The sequence below is a fragment of the Tyto alba genome, unplaced genomic scaffold (assembly GCF_018691265.1).
Source record: "Tyto alba isolate M040663 unplaced genomic scaffold, T.alba_DEE_v4.0 Super-Scaffold_2, whole genome shotgun sequence".
Taxonomy (NCBI): Eukaryota; Metazoa; Chordata; class Aves; order Strigiformes; family Tytonidae; genus Tyto; species Tyto alba.
This window is the reverse complement of record NW_024881282.1, coordinates 82,258,624-82,282,023: the sequence shown is the minus strand read 5'-3', so window position 1 is coordinate 82,282,023 and position 23,400 is coordinate 82,258,624. Positions and strand designations below refer to the sequence as shown.

Below are 23,400 nucleotides of genomic sequence, written 5' to 3'. Positions count from 1 at the left end.
ACCAAGTGGCTCCGAGCGATGGGCAGACAGGTTTTATTGGGATATAAGCACTCAGAGGGCCAGTTTTAGTGCTTTCCTACAGGTACGTGCCTTGTGAGCATTGGAGTATATTTATAAGCAATGATCCCACTCTTCCAAATAAGTCCCTAGTTTAATTTCTGTTTGTAAATGTGCAATAAGAAGATAAAATTGGCCACACTGTCTCAAAAAAAGGTTCATTTCAAGAAGCTGTACTGGAGACAGTGTAAGAACAGGGCAAGTATACATGTTACTTTCACCTAAAGCAGTCCCCGACTCCTGCTGTTTTAAACTTAGGGACTTCCTCAGGTGGATGATGTTTCTGTGCCTTCAGAAACCTGTAACAAGTTCCTCTTACATGAAATAGCCCTTAAGCCTAGATAAACATTTATCATGTGCAGCATCCTTTGACAAGGAGCTGCACAAGGACTTGAAGAACTGCTCCAGTTTGTTTGTATTCTGCCTGTCTTCAGCTGGGTTCATATCCTGTCCCTGTTTCTCGAGCTGTTTCTTGTGTTTCCTTTGCAAGGTGCAAGTATAACTGAGGCCACGTTCTGGTCTATCTACAGGGCTTTAAACTGGGGCGTTGGGATCATAAAAGCACCCACAACAAAACAAAGAAAGAAACTCAACATTTTCTTGACTAAAGCAGTGGACAGCAAAAAGGCCAGGCTTAGGGAACATTAAAGTCCTGATATGTGATTGCAAGAGACTGAAACAAGGAATGGGAATTCTCCTGAGGGAAAGCTGAATTACAGAATAGGACAAAGTTCCACTCCAGCCTTGACAAGGAAAGCAGTCCTGTCTGCACCTGCTTGCTTTAACTCACAGGTGAATGGTTTGCTGCTGGTCCATAACTGCTCTTTAATGGACTCCTCTCCTTCTCTGAAGGACCACTCTGCCTGCTTCAGTGACTGCCTGATGTCGTACATCAAAGATAACCAGAGCCTGAATTACGATTTTAGCAACCTCAGCCAGGTGGGCTCATTGATGAGTGGACCCAGTTTCACCTCCCGAGGGACCAAGTTCTTCCACTTCTTTAACATCAGCCTGTGTGGGAATGAGGTGAGCTCAACTGCTGTTGGGGGTCAGGAGGATTAACCAATTTGCTGCCCTTTGCTGATGCTTTGTGGGATGTCACTGAGACAGGATGAGGACTCCCTGGCAGTTGAGATGTCACTGATACCGTGCAAACACTTCCCTCTGGATCTTGCTTGACAGTGCAAGAGGACTTTTGAGCAGCTGAGATTTTCCAGAGCAGAGATGACAGTGTTTCAGGCATAAGTGACACTCAGAAGAAAAACCCTGTCACATCCCTACCTTTTCTTAGCTCTTGTGCCTTCAAATCACTTCACAACTCTGACCTTTTTGGGCTGCCACCAAGGAACTCAAGTGAAGAGTCTGAGCCTTTCAGTTGCCAACTTCTTTCTATATGTTTTCTTTGTTGCTGTTAGCAGAGCCCTGGTCAACGTGCTCTTTGCCAGTGGCTGAGGTGCCCATTGCTGACTTTGATGGAAAACTTTTACAGTGGTGGAAGAATGTGTGTAGTCCATAAACACAAACAGTCCAAGCCCCAGAATCAAGACTTTTCTGTATGGGGCTTGGACTGTACCAGAGTATGTTGTCATATACATAATTTGAAGTTTTGGAGCAGTACCAGTGATGTGTATTGTCCCATGAATGCCAATACATGTAGTTTGCATTAATGTTCAGCCCTATAAAGCTCTGAAATCTCTTTCTTGTGTACCAAAGGGTTTGCATGAGTTGAGTCAAATGAATTGCCACATTTCTTTACAGTGTTTTGCATACTTTTAGGCTTAAATGTGTGTTTAAGTAGCATCTGGTTTAGAGCTGCTGGCAACTAGATCCACAAAGATTTATGCTCACTCCCCTGTGGATCTGGTCTTCATTTTCTCCAACTACTATGATGGTACTATGCTACTACCAACCATATGATTAGGTTGTGAGTGCTTGGCATTTTGTCAGGATAACTGAGTCTGGTGATTTGTCTTTCATTGTTGTTGCTCTGAGATTCTAGCATTGGTCGTGACATGTGGTATTAATGCAGCCTTGAAGGCTATATATCTGTTTAGGGATTTCATGCATTTGTGCTTTGAAAATATTTTACCTCTACTAAATCCCAGATAAAGAGATATTCTACGATATAGCATTTAAGGGCAAAGGAAATACAGGTTTCCTTTGTAAGCCATTTTATTATGCTCTGCGAGTAAACACTGTGCTGTCAAGATAAACAAAGAAGAGTACTTCATAGCACAGGCTTCTGATAAGACACATATCAGAGGTGACATCATGTTTCTGGGTCTGTACAAGGCTTTAATCGGAGCTTTAACAATGGCACAGTTTGTTGTTGCAATTTGTCCTCTCATGACAGAAACATCAAGTTTCTAAGGTGCAATAATGAAACTCATCCAGTTTGCAATCAGGAAGTTTACAATCTCTACTTTCCCAAACTTTTTTATGTCTTATCAACAACTAACAGCTTCCCCATTTTTTCTTGATTGTCCACAGGGGAAGAAGATGGCTATTTGCACTGACAATATCACAGATGTTACTCTGAAGGACATGGTTGCAGAAACAGAAGATTTTTCCAATTTTGTGGGAGCTTTTGTCTGTCAGTCCACCATCATCCCATCGGACAGCAAGGGTTTCCGAACAGCCCTGGCTCTGCAGTCCAACAGCCTTGCTGACAGGTTCTTAGGTACATGGTTTGGCTTCTGCTTATTGTTATCATGGAGGCACTCTCGAGTATTTAGGTCTGCAGAGTAAATCCTTCTTGGCTTAGCAGTGCTGCATTCCCCTGGAGGGAGAGCAGAAGGGCAGCCCAATGTTCAGTCCCACTTCGTGCCTGAGCTGTGAAGCAGATCTGAACAGATGCCATTGCTTTTTGCTGCTGTTTCAGTTCAGCTGATGGCTGGAGGAGAAGAGTAAGGGCTGCCCCCATCCTTTGATTTCCATGCCCGTATTACTCACTCTTCCCTGTGTTTAGTCTGGTGGGTCCCATGGTGCCTAGAATTTCAGCACAAAAATCTGGAGAATGTAATTAAAAATCACTGGTTTTCTTTCATGTTCCCTACCCACCTCATGCAGGGCAAGACCAATCACTCTAGTAGTCACATCAGCTGAAGTGTTTCTGCCCATGCCAAGTCCCCACTTGGGCAATTTCAGAAGAAGAAGCTGGTGCTGGGACATAATTAGGCGGGGAAGGAGGAGGCTTAGGGCAGCATGGGGCTGTGCACATCATTAAGTCTTGCATTGCTCTGGCTCACAAGTTCCCAGAGTCTGAGGCCATATTAGACAATGTAGTCATTTAGTCTGCTCACCTATCCATTACAGGCACTGAGTGTTTGTACTTTCTCCCTGGCACTGAGCCCAGAAACTCATGTTTGACAAAAGCACGTATTTGGAAGAGTATTCAACCTGGACTTTCAAGACTTGCAGAAATAAAAGCTTTGCCACAGTCATTGGAATTTTTTTTCCCACTGGTCAAACAACGTCTCTGTATTTTTTTTTTTAAAGCAGACTTGTTTCCTGTTTGAATTTGCCTGACTTCAGTTTTCATCTCTTGCTTCTTGTTATTCTTTCTCTGTTCCACACCCACATTTTCCTCCTTGGAGAAATATTTTGCGTATTGGAATCACCACACCCTCCCCAGTCTGCTCTTCTGATAAACTAAACAGACTAAGTTCTTCTAAACCTCTTGCTATCATGTATTTTTCTCAAGCATCTGAATAATTTTTGAGGCTCTTTCTGCAGCCTCTGTAACTTGCTATTATATTTTTTTAAAGCATAGGCATCAGAATTGAATAGTATTCCAGTATTTAATTCACTATTATGACAATAAAAATCACTTCCGTATTTGTATTTACAGGCAAGGATGGAATCCCTGAGTTCTTCTTTCCAGAGTCCTGGGATTTCATGATGGCTTCTTGGATCTGATGTTCACTCTCAGTCTTTTTTCAAAGTTACAGTTTCCAAGAGGAAATGTCTCTTCTTTATGACTGCCCTTCATCTCTTGATGCACTTGTCTGCACTCAAATATGTTTAGTTTGACTGGTACCAGATTACCAAGTGAACCAAGTTGCTCTGTATTTTATTCCTGTTCCTCTTAATCTTTGTCACATCTACACACTTTACCAAGTGACTATATGGTTACTTGCAGATGATAATCTTGCATTTTGACACTCCAGTATCAATGCCTCAAGAAGCCTGGAGACATACCATATTTGATGACAATTTCCCATGACCAGATAATGTTATAATTAGTTAGTTAAATAATTCTTAATCTAGAGTGTGCATTTAATTGATATTACACTGTTAACTTCTAATTAGAATCTCATGTGGTAATTAGTGAAATACTTGATAAATTTACATTATTTTCTTTAGCAACCAAATTCATCAGCACTCAAGGAATGAAATCAGATTGTTCAACAGGAGCTGTGCTCCATAAATTCATGGTGACTGTTACTCATTATATATCTACCCATTAACTGAAACCCATCTTCCACTTACCATTTCTGTTATTTTGCCTCAGCATGTTAGCTACATTGTAATTTGGCTCACCATAGCCCCTCTCCATCAGTCTTTTGACATTTCACTATCATTAAAATCTCTGTTAAAGGTCACTCTTAGGTGTGGGTTTGCTAGTTTATAAACGTGCATGACAAGTAGATGCCAATATCCTCTCCTGCTGCTGCAGGAATGAGTTGTTCAGTCAGTGTCCTGGGTTAGAGAGAATAGATATCAAGCTCTTCTTCTGCCTTTTCTCTATCACAACTGATTTTAAAATGGCTGAAGTTTTCCTTTCCTATCCAGAAGATGTACTTTTATTTCTAGTATTTCTAAAAAACCTTCAAACTTACAATTTTTCGAGCACTGCCAAACACAGGCTTTTCCCTGAAGTCTTTAGCGTCCATTATAATTTTTCTGTAACTCATAACTTCTGATTTTATTTGATTCTCTATTTAACCTCCATTAAGTTTGTGCCAATATTTTTATTTTAATTGCTCTTTTACCACTGTTCCGATCCAAGGTGGACTCTTAGTCAAACCTATTGTCATTTTTGAGAGAGTCGTTGTGGATTTTTAGCTTTCTAATTAATATCATCTGAAGAATGCCTTTTTTTTTTTTTTCTTTTTGGTTTTCACACTTGATTTTGCTTCTAGTGTTCTTATTTTTGAGAAACTGCACTTTGAGATGCCATCTGGTATCAGTACTGCATACTGGAGGGGAATATTCTCTCATTGCTTCTGTTGAATTTAATAAGGTCCCTAGGAGCTATCGTCTTCCAGTCTAGTAAGTAAGTAATTGTGTTAGAATCCCAATTTAAGTTACGCTGTGTTTGATGCAATGTCTTTGATGAGAGGAAATGATCACCCTTGCTGACGTCTGCATATGTTCTCAGAACAGAAGCCCCTCCACAATAACCTGACATATTTGTGCACAAGCTCCTGGTGGTTACTGCAGCATAGCTCATTTTATTCTGTCTGTTGATGTGATGCTCTGTAGCTATCCCTCACCTGCAAGCTCTCCTAAGCAATGTTACTGAGCACATTGATCCATGTTCTTTCACAATCCCAGGCTGTGATTTGTCCTACACTAGGTAGTAGTGTAGTGTATAGTGCAGAGTGTCACCTTTGTTATGTATAACCAGACATGGATTTTCCAGCTGTGTGAATTATCCTCTCAGACGTAATGCCAGTGAAATCAAAGTCAAGGAAAAGTCCTAAGAATTCAGTGAGGCTGTCTGAACTGTTGCAAGAACAAGTGGAAAACTTATTTTCTTCAGTCTTCCTCATCTTCCCACCAGTTGCTGGCTGCTACCACTTTTTCTTGCTCTAGTAATTTTTTGCCTCACTAGAAGGATACAGCGTGTTCCATTTGTATAGCTCCCTCTTCTTCTGAAATGTTGCAGCATAGCACCAGTATTTTCTGTCTTCATTGGTTCATGGGGTTGGACGGATCTCTAAGAACTTTGGTTACTTGAATTTTCCTCTTTTTCAGCTCATCTCCAAATTCCATGCAGACCTGTGTAACCTGTGTTGTTCCGTTTGTTCCAAAATGTGCCATCAAGGCTTGCCCATGACTCATAAACCTTCTGAATATTGTCACTGCATTTCTCAGATTTTCTCCCACAGTACTGCAGATTGCTGAGTGTTACATGGTTATGATGTGTTAGGATTATACATTCAAGGCATATGCTCTGAGCAGTTGATTGGATCAGATATTTTCAGGAGTCCTTTCCCAACCTAAATTATTTTATGATTCTGTAATATCCCATGTTTGCTTTAAATTCATACAAAGGAGTAAAACTTATTTACACTGGTGTTATTTTATTATTTTTTTGTTTTGTTATGTCTATATGAGGAAATCAGACTGTATGAGGAACACACAAATCTACAAAGTTTAGTTAGAAGGAAGTGTATAATATACAGTAATGTCATAAAATGCTATTAAGTGAGACCCATACCTTTCAGACTGAGCAAATGTTACATGTGAACCCCTCAGAAATCCATTCTTAGCTTGTTCCTTTTTTTTTTTTTTTTTTTTTCTTCTCAAATTTTAGGAGCTACTGTTGAAACAATGCTGGAAAATATCAGCATCAAGACAGATATATTTCCTCCCTCTCCAAGCAAAATACCTGATGTGCATTTCTTTTACAAGTAGGTAAAAAATAATGTTTATTGGTATGTCAAATTTCTTCATTTTTTTAAAGAAAGTAAAATTTTCTTTAGAAAGGGGAGATCTTTAATCCACCTTTAATCTTTATCACTTTAATCGGTACCTGGCTGATATTGATTGGCATGTTGAAGAACATCTTATGAACTCAGTAAACACTGTTTTCTCAAATCTAAATTACATTTGATCTGTAGAGTGAAAGCAGAGCTTTGATTCATCCAGGTGGCACTTCCAGTGTCATGTTCCTTTCCATAATTTCTCATATATGGCTTTGATATGTCCACTTCCCATTGCATATTTTCTTTCACATTCATTTTTATTTACTTTGATGGCACAAGACTGAACTAACCCAAGTTAAAAGTAATTGTTCCAACCTGCATAGTTAGTAGTGTGCTTTTACTCTTCATCGCTTTCCTCCATAAAAAGAATACCTCAGCTTGGGTAGGAATCAGCTCAAAGATCACATCAATTAAGATGTCTACATGTTGGTGTCTTCATGTGAACTGGGTTTCTAAGCTTGGACTCTGGATCCCGTGGGGCTATTCAGCTTATTTTAAGGCGCATACTTATATTTGTTCTACTGATTGGCTCTCTACATTATGGTGGATTTAGTGATAGACCTTAACTGTCTATAGCACTTTGAATATTAACACTTTATGCATATATGAATATTTAAATTATGTGTCTTGATTCTGCAAACTGAACCCCACACCACTGTTCCTATTTTATAGAAAGTTCATCAGGAACTTGTCTTATAATGTCCATCACATTGGAATAAGTTCCATTTTTTGAATCCGCTTTGTCTTGTGCTATTTCAGGACAGTATGGTTCTCAGGTTACTAGGCAAGTAGAGAGCCATCATAAACTCTCCATCGGAGTAACACACCAATCACAGCTCCTATGATTCTCTTTTTTAATCATTGTATTCTGTTTTGTGGGCAAGTTTATTCCTTGACTTGGCAGAATTAAAAGTAGCTAGAAAAACAGAGCTGTTCCCTGAGTGGCATCTCAGAGCACTTTGAGATTTAAATGAAGTGGTGAAACCTACCCTGCTTCTATTGCTCCTTCTTTTATTTCCAGCCGACAAAGGCAAAAGTGCTGTGGTAAAGGGTATTTCTTTAGTGTCACAGTTGCATGAATGGACAGAAACCTATGAAAGAGCAACATGTATTTATAGTAGTGGAAACATATTACATTTCTCCTCTTCTTTGATATCAGGTCTTCAACAGTGACAACCTCTTGTGAAAATGGCCGTGCAACTGTTGTGACAATGAGATGCAACCCCAACAAACCAGACCAAGGAGAGCTTTCTGTGCCCAGGTATTTAAGTAAATGTGTCCTAGTAGTGCCAAAAAGCCTTTTCTTGTCAGGTAGGTTTTACAAAACTCATTAGTGATTTTATACTTAACAGCAAGAAGAGTGCTGTCTCCCTCATCATCCACTCAAGAGGTCTCACTCGTTTCTCCTAGATGAAGTACACGTGTGTCCCTCACCTCTCAGCAGACTAACTGCTCTGTATTTGGGCTGTGCACTGAGAGAAGTTAGAGCTAAGGCAGGTTGTTCCAAGCTTAAATCCAAAAGAAAACGTAGCGATGTTTTCTTGTCTCCACTTCTTCTTTATTTCAGTTCCTTGTTTTGATCTTTGGCCTTCTGATTGGAATTGCCTAGTTGGGGATTTGAGAGGTAGTTTTTCTTCTTTGATCTATAGCAGTGGCTGTGGACAAAGTGATTTTATTTGAAAAAGAGCATTCTGTCCTAGGAAATATGAGATTTGCTATTACAAAGTTTATGTGAGCCCTGACTCTGTCTAGTTCAAGTTCTATATGTATTTATTTATGCGTCTCATCACTCCAGTTTGTATTCTGGACCCCTTGTACCAGTTGTGTTTAATTTGCCTGACCTTTTTTCCCCCTTCACTCTGACTCAAGTGACTCCAAAAAGCTTCTTTCTTCCAAAGTCCTGTTTATGCCTGCACCTGAAAAGTTGCAGAGAAAAAACAGTAAAAGAATTAATTCTATTACTCTTTAGCAACACCCTGTGATTCTTCAGAAATTCCTCTCAGCTCTGATAACCTTTCTATTTGGCTGCAAAGGCCCATCTTAGTCTGTCTGGACATTACTATAAATCTGCTGATAGCCCTCTCACTCATCCTCCTTACCAAAAATTAAGTCCTCTTCCCAAAAGCTAACAGTGTGAGAAGTGTGGGATCCTCTTTGAGCCCTGTCCCTCTTCTGGGACAGGTGAACCATGCTCACTTGAATAAAGGCAAAGAGGCATCTGCTTCACAGGTGATGGATGAGTGACTGATATTTGAACATATTTTGGAGATGTTTACCCCAGTTTCTTAGGGACCTGGGACACTACAAATTATGCTGGGTAATAAGTCACTATCTATCAGCTGCTGTGTGAAAATCCTCCAGGTGTCCTTCTAGTGCTGTAATTTAAACACGATATAAGCTGTGATAACGTACCAGTAGTGAGGGAGGAGAAACCTACATTGCTTTTAAAAGTGTGAGCATGGGCAGAAATGGCACACAGCTGACTTGATGTACCTTATCTCAGTTTTTTTTGACTATTCCCTTCCAAGCTCCCTTCTATTAGCTCAGCAGTCAGACAGCTATTTTCAAACAGTGAGGTATCTGATGCATGTCAAAAAATACTGCTGTATTACTGTAACTCCTTGATCCTCCAGACATGTTTTTTAGTATCATGTGAAGTTACACTATAAAATGAAGAGGTTTGAGGAGAAAGGTCTGTCAATGTTTTGGCCATGTACATTGAAAACATGTTCCACAATCCAGAGAGAACAGTTGTCAGTTATTCAAATCAGGATAAGCCAGAATGGGCTTTTAGGGCTGTGGATTTTTCAGTCCTTCAGATCAGGATGACAGTTTTCCAGATGATATAGAAAAAAAAAAAAAAAAAATCCATTTTTCAGTATGGATATATTTTACATTTACATGCTTCTCGTGTGGACTTTTGGCCACTGCTGTTAGACCTGATGTAATTGTCAGTAACAAAAGCTGCGTGAATGTCCTGCCATTGCCAATGCAACTTTCTTCTGCAGGCTGAATACAAAACAGGGTTATTAGTCTTTCTTAGACTAGGAAAAGCTGTTATCTCTTCATTAACTGGTGAACATCCTTATAGTAATTAACCATGACAGGACAAGTCCATTCCATATGGATGAAATCACCCAGACATCATTAGAACAACAGCAGGAACCAGATAGCAGCATTCATGTGGAACAGTCACCCAGTGCAGGAGAGCAGCAATAGAGGTGCTTGCTGGCCTAGCCTGTGCTGCTGAAATGCTGGAGTAGTTCTGCTGGTCTCCAAGATTTGGTTCTTTCTCTTCTCTTCATTGTAGGTGCATGAGTAGCAGTCACTGCCAGGAACTGAAATGTTATTTTAGACCTTTGACAGTCCGACATCTGTTTTCACTTGAAAAAGCATTTTACTAATCAGGAAAGATTATTCCCCCAGATTTTTCCATTTGCTGACTTGATGGATATTTACCCATTTGTTGTACTTACCATTACCAATCTTCAGCAGCAGAATGTGGAGGGAGGATGCAAACCCCAGAATGTTTCATAGGTGATAACTAACCTTTGCTTTTCTCCTAGCTCATGCCCTGCAGGCACCTGTGATGGATGCATTTTCTACTTTGTATGGGAAAGTGCAGAAGCTTGCCCTCTCTGCACAGAGCAAGACTACCATGAGATTGAGGGAGCCTGCAAAAAAGGATTTCAGGTACAGGACCCATGTGTCCAAGTCAGATGGATTGATTTGGGTAAAACTTGGACTTCGCTGAAATTTGGTGTGCAAATCGATATGTAAGTGCAGGTGGAGTTGGGAAATCTCAGCCCAGGCTCTGAGTTGGCTGGGTGCAAGTCTTATTGATGAGATGCTCTGTTGAGGCTCAGGGATATTTATGCCAACGGCAGAGTGGTTCCTCAAGGAGAGCTGGCTTGTGCTGACCGCCTATGTGGGTAGGGATGTGAACTCTGTGTGCATTCATACATGCAGGCAAATTATTTGTGAAGGATGTAGTGCCCAAAGGACTTCAATCTTTTATTACCCATGAACATCAGGGGCGGGCTAGGAAAGGATTCAGAATTTCAGTTCAAAAATTCATCCATCCTTGCTTGTAAATTTCTTCTGATGCCTTCTCTAGTCAAATATTAGGAAGTCCTTTCACAGCTTCAGAACTGTCCTGTTGATCAACAGCTCCGATACAGGCATGACACATTCATAATCGCTGCCCAAACCATACTATGCCAGGTGAAGAACAATATGGAAGAGGAAATCCTTTTGCCATGCCTAAACCTGCAGGCACAATCAAGGGGCAGCTGAGTAGACAATATGACTCTACTTAGAGTCTGAAAACCTGAAGTACGGTTTGATTTTCTTTAATTGAAAAGATGTCTAATCTTTCTACCTCAAAACAGCTTGTTTACTTCAAGTCTAAATAACTCTCTCTTTTCCCACAAGCACCTCACTATTTGGTGTTTTCTGTCTGAAAGGAAACCTTGTATGTATGGAATGAGCCAAAGCATTGCATTAAAGGGGTTCCCTTGCCAGGAAAAAGGACCAGCACTTGTGAAACTGTGGATTTTTGGCTAAAAGTTGGAGCTGGTGTTGGTGCTTTCACAGCTGTTCTGCTCATAGCCTTGACCTGCTATTTTTGGAAGAAGAACCAGAAGTAAGTACTGCAAATTTTGTTCCATGTAAAACTAAGCTAAAAGCTTGATGTAGTGAACAGAAAGACGTTTCACGGATCTGACCTTGTGACAATGTTGATGAGAAATACCATGTTGGATCGGTCTGTTAAGCCACCAAGTTAAGTTTTCTTCTGCCAACAGTGGCTATCAAAAATGCTAGTGAGGAAAGTATAGAAAATCTACAGTAATTTGTTAGGGCATAATTTCCCCAAAGGAACTGTCTTTTTAACCCCCAAGAGTTTGAAGTTGACTTTAGGTCCTGAAACAACACAGCTTTCTCAAGGTCTGAAGACCAAAAGGATATCTCTTCAATCTAATTAGTCCCTTTTGGATGGGTTAAAATATAGTTCTTGACTGTGTATCGCTTAGGTCTCTTTTGGCAGGACATGTCTGGTGCATACGGAAGAGATCCCTGTTTATCAGACTGAACATGCTGACAGCTCCTCATCCTCATTGTCCTCTGCTTCCCATGTTTCGTGCCATAAACTTTTGAAATATGATTCCACCTGCATGAATTTCATCACCTCATAGCACAGCCAGCTTCACCACATCCAGACTCCAGTACCATGGTCCCCACCTCCTGCTGCCTCCTGCCACACACTATTACACGTATTTCATCTCCCCCATAGCCTCCTTGGACAGGAGTGTGATGGAGATTCTGATATAGGCTGAAGCCAGACCTGCTGTTGCCCCAACAAGCACACAGGTTGCACTTCTTCATGCAGGAAATTTTCTCGACCTACTTGTGGTCTTTTGGGAAAACGTGGATCTTTTATACAGATAGAGGACTAATCTGGAGAGCAGGAGCAAAATGTATGGTTAATATTATTTTGGTTACACATTTTTAATGATTGAAAAGTATCTAATTTCCAGTAAATACATCAGAAATAACTATGTGGAAGTATTGCAGATAATCTAAATTACAAAAACATTAAATGTGGGACATTTGTAAAAAAAAAAATCTGTGCCTGTCTGGCTTTATATCTTCAGGCTGGAGTATAAATATTCCAAATTAGTGATGACAGCAAACTCAAAAGAGTGTGAGCTACCAGCTGCTGACAGCTGTGCTATAATGGAAGGAGAAGATAATGAAGAAGAAATAGTATATTCAAATAAGCAGTCACTGCTGGGGAAGCTGAAGTCCTTGGCAACGAAGGTGAGTAGTAATTACTGCTATTAATACTAAAAATAATTATTACCTTTATTTATTACTGGATGCAATGAGTCTGTGATGGTAATTTGCACAGTGTTTTGTGCCACCTCCCACACACACTTCACCCAGTCCATAGTCAATCTGCTGAAATCCACAGTATGGATAATGATAAGAAGTGTTGCAGGGTATTGAGAAAATGCTCTTTTCTGCAGAGAGATTTCAGTAGTGTTCTTTATTGTATGGGTGATACCTAAAAAGAGCAGTTAGTGGTGTGAGGAACCTCTTTGCCTGAATTCCTACCAGACACCTCCATTGCTGAGGCAAAACCAGTTGTAGATGCAGAAAATTAACATTGGGAACAGCCGCCAGACAGCTGCTTGAAGTTCACCTGGGCTGGCTTCATGGCTGACTTGAGAACCATATTTTTGAGTATTATAGAATTCAGTTGAAGAGGGGGATCAGCCACAGTCTGTTACCCAATACAGCAACCTCCTCCATTTCAGTGGGAAGCAACAGCAGAAAGCACTTTTTTCTGCAGCACATGTGATTTGGGTTGGTGTGCATCTGAATTCATAGCACAAAGGTCTTTGGAGTCCTTTGAACATTTCCGAGCAGAGCAACAGAGGACCATCATGGTAGATCCTGTAAGCACTTTGGTCTTTATTCCAAATGCCTTGAAGTCTGTGGGAAGGGTAGTGTTGTCTTTAAGGGACTACAGCTGGGGCATCCATTATGGTCAGGATAAAGGTGGATGACATTTTCCCTTTCAAACAGTTTTGTTGAGGTGGGTTGTTTCAAAATAGGAAGTTTTCTTGAAAGATCATAGTAAAAATTTATTTTTAAAAGTCACACTCTTCTTTCCTGTCCAAATAATATTTCAGAACGTTGAATTTTAAGATTTTTTCTTTCATTAATTTTTTATTCTTTCTGTGATTGAGTGAAATGTAATTAAAACCTGTGTGCATCTTTTCTTTTCCCTTATTTTTCTCTTCTCTTTGTTCTTTCACTTTTTTTGTTAGACTGCTGTCCTCTTTCCATGTTACCTGCTCCCCATAACTCCCTCCTAGAAGTTACCATTACACAACTAATGTGCAGAACTTCCCTTTGACCCCAGCCTGACTATTTGTCTTGCAAAATCAATATTGTTCCTTATGAAAAGGGGCAGAAATTCAATATTAATTCTTAATTCAATATTGAAAATGTAAATAAAATCAAATCACATCAAATTTTGTGGTGGTGTTGCAAAAATGGAATTTGATCCCATTTTGAATTCTATAGGGACTGACTTTGAAATACTGATGATGTTTTTTTTGTCCATGAAATGGCTTGGCTGGATATGGCTGAGTGTAATGACCATAGCTGCTGGTGAGAGTCATTTTTTGCTGTATGCCTGATAAGTGTAAAAGCGTTGCTGACTCCATTTGCAGCATGAACAACTGGCTCCTTCCTGATTAGAAGTATAGAGACAAGAGCGTGGGAGAAAAGTATTTTTTTTTCTCTTTAAAGTAAGCTTTAGTACTTTAGTATTCAGACCACTTGAATGCCTATTTGGACTCAAAAAGAGCTTTTTAAAGTTCCTATATCCATTATAGCAGGCTCACTGAGTATTCCTTTTCAAACAAGTCTGTCAGATATTTCTAAGCTGGTTCCTTTTTTCCTGCTAGATAATCATAGCTGGCAAACTCAGCTTCCAGTACCTCATTAGCTTACTGAAATCTGTGTCCTGTATCCCTGCAGATAACTGGAATTTAATATATATTTCTCCAAAACAAATGTTATAGGCATCAGTTTTCATTTATGCAAAAGATCAGGAAATTCATCTCCTGCTCCATATGCATGTAAATGCAGAAAAAATATGTGAAAGAAAACGGGAGAAAAAGAGGAGAAATGTAAACTAAGAGATAAAGAAAAATCTGAAATATCCTAACTATATGTTCAAGCTTCAGGCAATGGCATTTCTATGAAGCAAAACATCTCATGAAGCTATTAGTGGTTTTGAGTACCCAAGGAATTCAGGGCTTGGTCTGTAATATAGAAAGAAATAATTGTTATTTTTAATGAGAATATAGAAGTTAAAGAATTATGAAACTGCTTCATATTGGAGGCTATTCTGGGTCTGTCTGTCTCCTGTTCTATCTCTTCTATCTATGTCTCCAGCATAACAATACCAGGTCTATTAAAACAAGTAATATATACTCTGCAGTAGGCAAGCGTAGGACAATTTTCTCCCCTGCTCTTTCTCACATCTGCACTAGGCTGTCATGATCTGAGTGAGATGTCTTTAAAGATCAGATCATCAGATTGGTTTAATATAGTTTCCAAACTGTTTGTGTACATCAACAAGTATAAAAGGTAGGCACACAAAGCAAGAACCAGCATTTTCTAGTGACTAGTTTCATTAGGGCTTCTTCATCCATTGGTTCTGCATGGACCATTGAGTTGTTCACACACACAGTAATGCATACATCCACACTTCTCACTCTGATGCCTGCTGGCCAGAGGGTCTAGGCTGACACCCAACAAATAAAAACAGAAATAAAACTCAACCCTCCAGCCCTGATTTTGAAGATGGCAGAGGATTTGCAGACTCTTTTTGTCCTGTGTGTCTCCCAGAGGAGGAGTTGGGATAGGAATCCTGGAGTGAGGCAGTGGTGTTCATGTTCACAGACTGTGCTCCAAACATGTTATTTATTGTAGGAAACACATTAATAGGTATTAATAACCATAGATATGATTATTTTGCAATTCCTCAGCTCTAATTACCTGTCCTATAATATGAGTATGAAATGCAAACTTTCCCTCTACCCTCTCAAGTAAGTACCATGAACAATATACATGGCATAATTTTTTTCAGAATTAGTAGTGTTATTAAATAATAAAGGGTCAAACTGCACTCAGTGACTGTGGTAGAAATAATGTGAAATCTTTGGCAAAGGCTGTTCTGGAGATATTAAGAGAAGAAGTGACTGTAGCAATTGTTGGAGTGAATTTGATGGATACCAGTTGATGGGAACCTGTCTTTTCCATTGCAGGAAAAGGAAGATCATTTTGAATCTGTTCAGCTGAAATCTTCAAGATCCCAGAATATATGAAGAATTAATGCTGCCTTCACAGAAACAAACCTAATTTCTATTTTTACAGGACCATATTTTAAACATATTCTGGCACACATTGTAGTGGTGATCTTGGTGAGAAATGCTTGGCCATTTAGAAGGAAAGAAGACAGGAAGCAAACCAGAAAATTGGATTGCCTTACCATGTGATTGAGTACCTTGCCAAAAAAGAAAGCAGATGCTTAGATTCCATACTGGGAATGAAATTCAACTCAGGAAGAGATATACATACTGCAAATAACATGAATTTTTTCATTCACCTGGGCATTGCTCAGGCATGCCATATGATTTATAGGTACCTTTCATTTCCTATCACTCCTTCTACACATATTCATAAGAAATGATTTATCAGAGAGGCCTGAAACATCCTGCAAAGTTTGTGTATTGTCCTTTAGTAGAATAACTATGAGTCTCTCTTACAATCAAAATTGTGAATGGTACTTGGAATGAGCCTCAGGTGAGTTTTGAACTTTGGAAAATCCTTTTTATTTTAATGCTCTGAAGGGCTGGATGGTCTGTGTCTGTCTCTAATACAAGAGGCATGGTGTTGCACCTGCAAGTTGAACCCATTCTGATGCCTAAGTCATGGCCATCAGAGTTGGGATAAAACCTGGTGCTGTTAAATTTAAATGTGTTAACTGCTGTTGTATGAATTGTAAGTCTGGGCCCATGAGTTTATAGGCAGTAACAGGCTCAAACTCTATAGGGAGAAGGAAAGTGATACCTACAGTGCAAGTTGCACTTGTCCCTCTCTGTGGAAGCTTGTCCTTTCAAGAGAGGTCAGTGGCAGTTTCAGTATCCTTCCTTGGGCTGCCAATATGTCACCTTCCCTGGGTTGCAAACCAACAAAGCCTGAACTCTGGAGGTAAAGCAAGAATATCTACTTCTGGAAATCAGGGATCGGCTTTGTCATTTGAGAGGCTTATTAAGAATGCTTTGCCACCTTTATTCCTGGACCCATGCAAGGAATGAGGATGGATGCCCAGCAGAACTGAGCATGGGTTACGTACTTGTGCAGCTCAGCATCATATGCTTTCTGCTGTCAATGCGAGTACCTGCTTTGGAAGAAGGGCACAAAATGTTGCCTTGGAAACTGAAGGCTAGGTGCACTTTTTCATGAAATCAGTCATATTATAAGCATGTGATCTTCATATCCATTGTAATAATTTCCTGAAATTCCCATTGAGTTCAAACTCAAAGGAATCTGAAACATAGGCAAAAAATACATGAGTAATATTATGCAAGACTTCTATAGAGCCAGGAGAAAATGAGGAATGATTCTTGTATTGACCTCTGGTCAGACTCATATTTCTATTATAGCAAAATTATATGAGTTGTGGAATGCATTAAATCCAGAAAAGACACATGGGCAGTAATGGTCATTTTGCTATAAGGAATACAGATTTTTGATTTTATATGACTGAGCTAGATCTATCAATAAAAGAGGGCCCACTTTTAAGTAAAATTTAAATCGAATTTTCTGCATTCTAAATATTTTATTATACTACAGATGCGGACAAAAATTTTATGAAGTTTAGATTTTTTTTTTTCCTTTAGGGAAAATTCAGCTCAGTTATTTTATATCTCCAGTCAAAGAACACAGACTTTACTCTTTTGATGGGAGATACTTCAGGCATCTTAACTGAAGTGGTGTATATTTTTTGTTGTTCTTGAAAAAGCACTTCACTTTCTCAACAAAGATTTTTATGGGGTATTGTTGAATGTATATTAAATACACATTCATTTTTGTATATTTTGTACCATTGCACACTTATAATTGTACATTGTATTTGTTGTCATGATGTCATTTATATATGGTTGTCAAAGATGATATATGCTCACAGAGTAAATGGATATGGATTTGGGATTTCACTTCTTGGATCTTTTATGAAGAGGGTTTTTATGTTGTTGATTTTTATTCAACCAGTGTGCTGTAGCATCAAAGATATATATCTGATGGGCATTCATAAAATAAAGTGAAAATATATTTGAAATTTTGGACTTCAGATGTTTGGTGGAACAGCAGCCTTTCCTGAACATTGCAGGTCTGCAATGGTGGCTAGACCTTTTCACTGCCATCAAATTGCATCTGCCTACATCTCTAACTTTTTCCCTTCTCCCTCCATATGTTTTCCAAGCCATAATTGCATTTCGTTGTCCAGAACATAATTTCTTCTTTCATCACTGGACCCATATCTCTGAAATGTCAAAATGCCTTAATTTTTTGGTCTATATTTAATTTGACTTAATACCACAGAAGGTTTGCTTGGTTCCCTTCTCTTTCCCTTTTATTTTTCAAATAAAGTAGAGTGGAAATTTTTTGTCAGCTCTGACAGTCTTTGCTGTATGACCCTTCTCAGCTCTGCTTCCAAATGTTTTGTCATGATATCATTGAAAATTCTTCCAAGCAATCTAATAGTATATCTGGTGTAATGCTAGTGTAGTGGGATACAAACCAATACTGTAGACTTTATTTACCTTAAAATAAGAAAATTGCATTTTCCAATGATTAAGCAAGTTAAAACTGACATATTTTAGCTGACTTCTGCTGTTTTTTTTCTTTCTGTTAAAGAAATAGTAGAGAGGGGAAGTTTCTTTTTTTTCCCATAAGAGGAAAATTTTGGAAGCTTTTAACACTTCATTAAGAAATCAGCTGTCTGTGACCTCTTCTAGTACTCTGCCAAAACATACTTACAACGACCTCCCCCTTTTCTCCCACATGGAATCACATCAGAAACTGTGATGCCATAAAACAATGTGAATCAGTCTGTTATGTGTTCACTTGATTAAACGGAATGCATTTTATTGCTGCATTTGCATGCTTTTCTTTGAAATTTGGAGTCAAGCAACTGAATCTCTTTGAGGATTAAGCACACTTTAGTGGTGTCTCTGTATAAATTATTGGCAAATTAGCACAATGTTATTGTCTCAGCTTTAACAGTGCTTGCTAGTGGGGAAATGTGCAGAGAATGTATTCTATCTTGGCTCTGAATATGCTGCTTGATGTTAGTAATATATAATACGATTGATTAAGAGTTTAGATTTTGGAAAAATTTAAGTGTCCTAGAGCCACAATGGGAAGTTACTGAGTAGCTTCAAGGAGCTGTTGTCTTTGTTCAAAGAAAGGATTTAACTATTTGCTCTTGAAAAAGAGGTTCTGGGACTCTTCATTAGTAAAGGAGAAAGTCTTCAGTTTTTTGTTTGTCTGTCCTGCCAGAACCAGTAGTGCCCATAAAATTGAGATACTTAATTATAATCAGACAAAATAGCAGCAGATGTTGCCATTTAGGAGCCAGTGGTTGTTGACTCATCTTCAGTAGTGGCCAACACAAGTCCTTCAATGTTCGAGTAAAAGCAGCTACAACTGGTTCTTGATACGCCAATGGGAATGACATTTCTTCCTAAGCAAGGAATGCTGCTGGTTGGTCCAAATCATGAAGCATAGAGGCCCTAAATACCTATTCTAGGTAATGTAACAGTGAATGATAGCCTCAAGAGAAATCTTGGGAAGGTCTGCTTATCTTTGGTGGTGTTCTCTCTTAGTCTTTCCCTTATATACTTCTTTCACTGAATACCCTTGGTTTTATTTCTTGCTGCTTTTGAATGTTTGGGAACTGTGCTTCTTTGGAAAGCATGTAAGGAGATATGAACAAAAATAAAAGGAGGTCAGGCTCATCCTAAAATATACAGTGTGTCACAACGTATGGTGGCATCCCCGGTCACCTGGTTGGATGTGCCCACACTGAATACATGAAGCACGAATGAGGGAGACATGAGAATTGAGTTGATCGTAAGCTGCCACTGTGTTTTGATTATTTCTCTGGATGTATAGAGTTGTACCTCATTAGGAAGAAAACTCTAAGGTCCTGTGTACTGTGAGGCTGGTGCTCTAACAGCACCTAAAAGTCAAAGTGAGGTTGTGTGAATGTGTGTTTGCTTGAATAAAAGACATGCAGGAGTGACCTCTGAGAATTTTGGTGTTATATACAGCCTATTCCTGTCCTTCCCTCCTTTCATATTTAAAATGGCAATGTACTCGAAAGTCACTCTCTTTAGGGGTAACACGCTCTATTTTCCAGCTGGTTGTAGGCAGTGGTGAAGTCCTTATCTGTCTTGCCATTATTGCCTCTAAAGGAGGAGTAGGTGTGTGTAGGGAAGTGGCACTGCTGGGGAGAGAGAGGCCCCTTCCTGACCTTGCCATTTCCTTAGAGGCAGGAGAAGTGAAGAAGATTAGCACTCCAGGTCTCTCCCCAGCCTTTGCGTCCTACCCATCCCCTTCATATGGCAAAAACATCCCAGCCTGGACTTGGCTTCTTTTCTTCTTGCAGTGACAAAACTCAGCTTTGCCTGTGTTGCTGAGATTTGAGGTGACTCTGGATAAACAGCTTCTGCCTTTCGTCTTGAAGACTACAAACATAAGTGAATAGGCAATGACATCATGGACATCAGACTGTGTCTGGTGATGAGTTAAGGGTTTGTTTTGCCCCCCCTTACTCTGAGTGTACTAACTGGATGAAAGATTGCAGTGGAAGCCTCTTTGACCAGTGTGGAGATTTGTGGGTGGTGCCAGGATATTTTGGACATTTTTCTCAGATTTCTGGGGTTTTCAGGTAGAAGATGATATTTTTTAAATAGATTTTGATAAATTTTCAATTTATAAGGACAATTCATTTTGAAATTTCTTTGGCTATGACTGAAACCAGTTGTGTTCAAGTAATGCAGGAAAAACAATCACTTGAAGACAAAATAAAATGTTTTGGTTTACCACAGTAGATTTTGATTTTGCTTTCAAACTTCACTCAATATTTAAAAAATAAACACCTCTCCTACAAAAAAATGCAAACAAAACCAACAACAAAACCAAGAACAAAGACAAAAAACCCCCCAAACCTTGTTTACTTCAGATTGACCTGCAATGATTTTTTTGAGACTTATTTTCCTGCTCAGCCAATAAATAAAAAGTCATCAGTTTTTCAGAAATCTCTCTGCAGTCTTGATTTGTATCAGAGAGCTAAGGTGTTCTGGAATTCCATCTTCTGAATGAAAAACTGAACTTTTCTGCAACCTCCGGTAAGGCACCATAGATGCTGGGTTAAGCCTTACTCTCGTCCCCAGCATTTCCCCCTGGTTGGCTGTGTGCAGGGCTCAGAGCAGTGTGCTGACTCTTTGGGCTCACAACCAAGGTACCTGGGGCTCCCCTGCACCATGCAAGCAAACGTGACAGAACCTACTGTGCTTTGATGTGTATTCCTCAAATCTACATATATGATGGGAGCAATTAAAGAGACCAGAAGAGGTTTATACTCTAAAGCCAACTTTGGCACAAATGGGAACAAAAACTGTAAACTGTTTTAAGTAGAGAAAATAAAATGATGATGTGAGAAAACAGCAAAAAAAAAAAAAAAAAAAAAAAAAAAAAAAAGATATATCCCTTTCTGAAGAGATTTTAGTGCCAGTATGGTGTGCAAAGCTTCTGACAGACTTTGACATTTTCCTTTTTTGTTTTGTTGTGTTTTGAAACTGGATTACTTGAATCACCAGGAAATACCAGATAATCTGTATCCCTGGATATCCAATGGAAAGTAGTGAAAAGCTTTCAAGACAAAATCAAGTAAAGTACGAGACTGTTGGGAACATTCAGTGGGGCTGGAACTGCAGACCTCCACGTGTTGTTTTTTTTTGTGTGAAAAACTGATATGCAAGTGGCTTTCAAAACACCTAAGTATTTGTAACATGTTCAGACACAGATGTTGGGTCATTTTCTCAATAGTGCTATAAAAATAAATGAAAACTCTGGGACAGTAGGATCCTCACCTGCTATAAATTAGCTTCAGTGATGCCAATTTAGATTTAGGGTTGGAATTCATCTGACACAATGCTTTTATTTTCGGTGCAAACTTTGTGATCTGAGCAAGATGTGTGAGACTTTATTTGGAGAGATTCATCTCATCCTAAATTAGCAGTCTGAGATAAACCAGGGGAATTGTGCCTAATTCCCTCCACTGAGTACAAAGGGAGAAGGTGTTGAAAATCTCATATGTAGCTATTTATACTGTAGACAATGAATGTTAGGTTAGGTGGATATGACCCTTATTGTTGCTTTCCATAAAAACTGAGAAGAAATTCTCACTGGCTGGAGGCATTTTAAGATCTCCAGAAAGATAATGTAGATGCAGGGACATTAGCATTATGGTCAGACATTCTGACCTTTTACTATACTGTGAACAGCCTCTTAATCAACAAAAGAGCATACAAAAGTCAAATGAATGTAGCAGCCCAACTTGAGATGCTTTAAGGGGTCTTGATTTAGAAGGCAAGACTCAAACCTGTCAAAACTTGTCCCCTTTGCTGTGCATCAAGGTCAGAACCAAGCCTGAAACTTTAGGCACTCTAGAGCTTGTGGAGAGAAAGAAGCTGAATGTAGACCTTTGCATGTAATGTGGGCTGAGCAATGTCTATTTTGGGGAAAGTCACAGGAATTTCTGTATTATCACCTCCGTGATGCAGTGGCTTAAATGGCTGTCTGTGGAGCCAGTCATAGAAGTGTTGACATCAAGATGTCTTTGATGGTGGACATGTGGATGTCCAGAAAAATAGGCATCTGTGAGTAGGAAATTTAAGAACATGCATTTTGAATTTTTGCATTCAAAATAACAGCTAATTCATTTGCCAGTTTAGCCATAAGTACTCACACCTTTCCAGAAATGTGTAAAAACATCTGCAAGTGCAGAACTGGGCTCCAGAGAACTTGTACATCCAACAGTATGTATCTATAATGTCTGCCTTTCAAGCCTCAATGGTGTTGCCTTTGAAGTCAGTGAGAATTTTGCTATTGACTTCAGCTGGAATGAGATCAACAGGAACAAGCCCTTAGGTAAATATGCCCAGACACATTAATCAAAGGTGTGTTTGTTTCCTTAATGACTTTTTGGACCCAGCAGAAGGGAGGATTTCAGGTTGTTTCAATAGAGTGATGGCAGCTTTAAGAGTGCAGTAACAAAAGCCAGGCTTTAAAAGTATTTTGCAATTGTCTAAGTAGCTGGTATGTGTGTCTTGAACCCTTTGGTTTGAATGCAAAGGTCACCCCAGAGACATGTGTAAATGTCTCTTGGATTTCTATTTTTTTGAGGTTTTTTTTGTCTTAATTTCTGTGGTGTTCCAATTACCTTTCACAGCACTGTTGATGTAGACAAACTGAACCAGCTTTGTTTTGGCTGGAGGTATAAAACAGTTTTAGCTAATTTTCTGACAGATTTGATTCCATCTTTTGCCAACCTAATCTAAAATCTCTCTTTTTTTTTTTTTTTTTAATATGCTACCAATTTATTGTGTTCATGACAGCATTAAATTATGCCAAATGAGTGAGCCAGTGATCAAAATTTTTTTGTTAATATCTCATTGAGATGAAATTAAACATTTTCACTTTTGAAAATTGCCCTACATTTTAATAACAAAAGAGCACTTGAGATGCTTTAATAATATGCATTTTTTTTAAGGGGAGGGAATTTATACTTGACCCTGACAAAAAGGTTCATCATAAGCATTTATGTGATTTGGATTTTGTAACACAGGCACAGACCCATACATAGATATGTGTTTGTACACACTAGTACTGCAGACTTTTTATCCTTTTTACCTACCCTGTTGTCTAGAGAAATGTAATGACCTTGAGGGAGGAAGAAACAAAAATGAAACCA

At 39.1% G+C, this 23,400-nt stretch overlaps 1 protein-coding gene across 6 annotated transcripts in view; it reads left to right on the top strand.

Annotated features, from left to right (window-relative positions):
- The window catches only part of ELAPOR2 (endosome-lysosome associated apoptosis and autophagy regulator family member 2), a 100,904-nt gene extending 83,207 nt beyond the window's left edge, over window positions 1–17,697 (top strand). For all 6 annotated transcript variants that reach the window (XM_042792422.1, XM_009970513.3, XM_032985823.2 and 3 more), the window contains 8 exons: window positions 910–1,083; window positions 2,548–2,737; window positions 6,602–6,698; window positions 7,933–8,034; window positions 10,340–10,466; window positions 11,240–11,418; window positions 12,428–12,593; window positions 15,623–17,697. In XM_042792422.1, the coding sequence (XP_042648356.1) occupies window positions 910–1,083; window positions 2,548–2,737; window positions 6,602–6,698; window positions 7,933–8,034; window positions 10,340–10,466; window positions 11,240–11,418; window positions 12,428–12,593; window positions 15,623–15,682 (1,095 nt within the window). In that variant the 3' untranslated portion in view covers window positions 15,683–17,697. The remainder of the gene's footprint in view (window positions 1–909; window positions 1,084–2,547; window positions 2,738–6,601; window positions 6,699–7,932; window positions 8,035–10,339; window positions 10,467–11,239; window positions 11,419–12,427; window positions 12,594–15,622) is intronic.
- The last annotated feature ends 5,703 nt before the right edge of the window (window positions 17,698–23,400 follow it).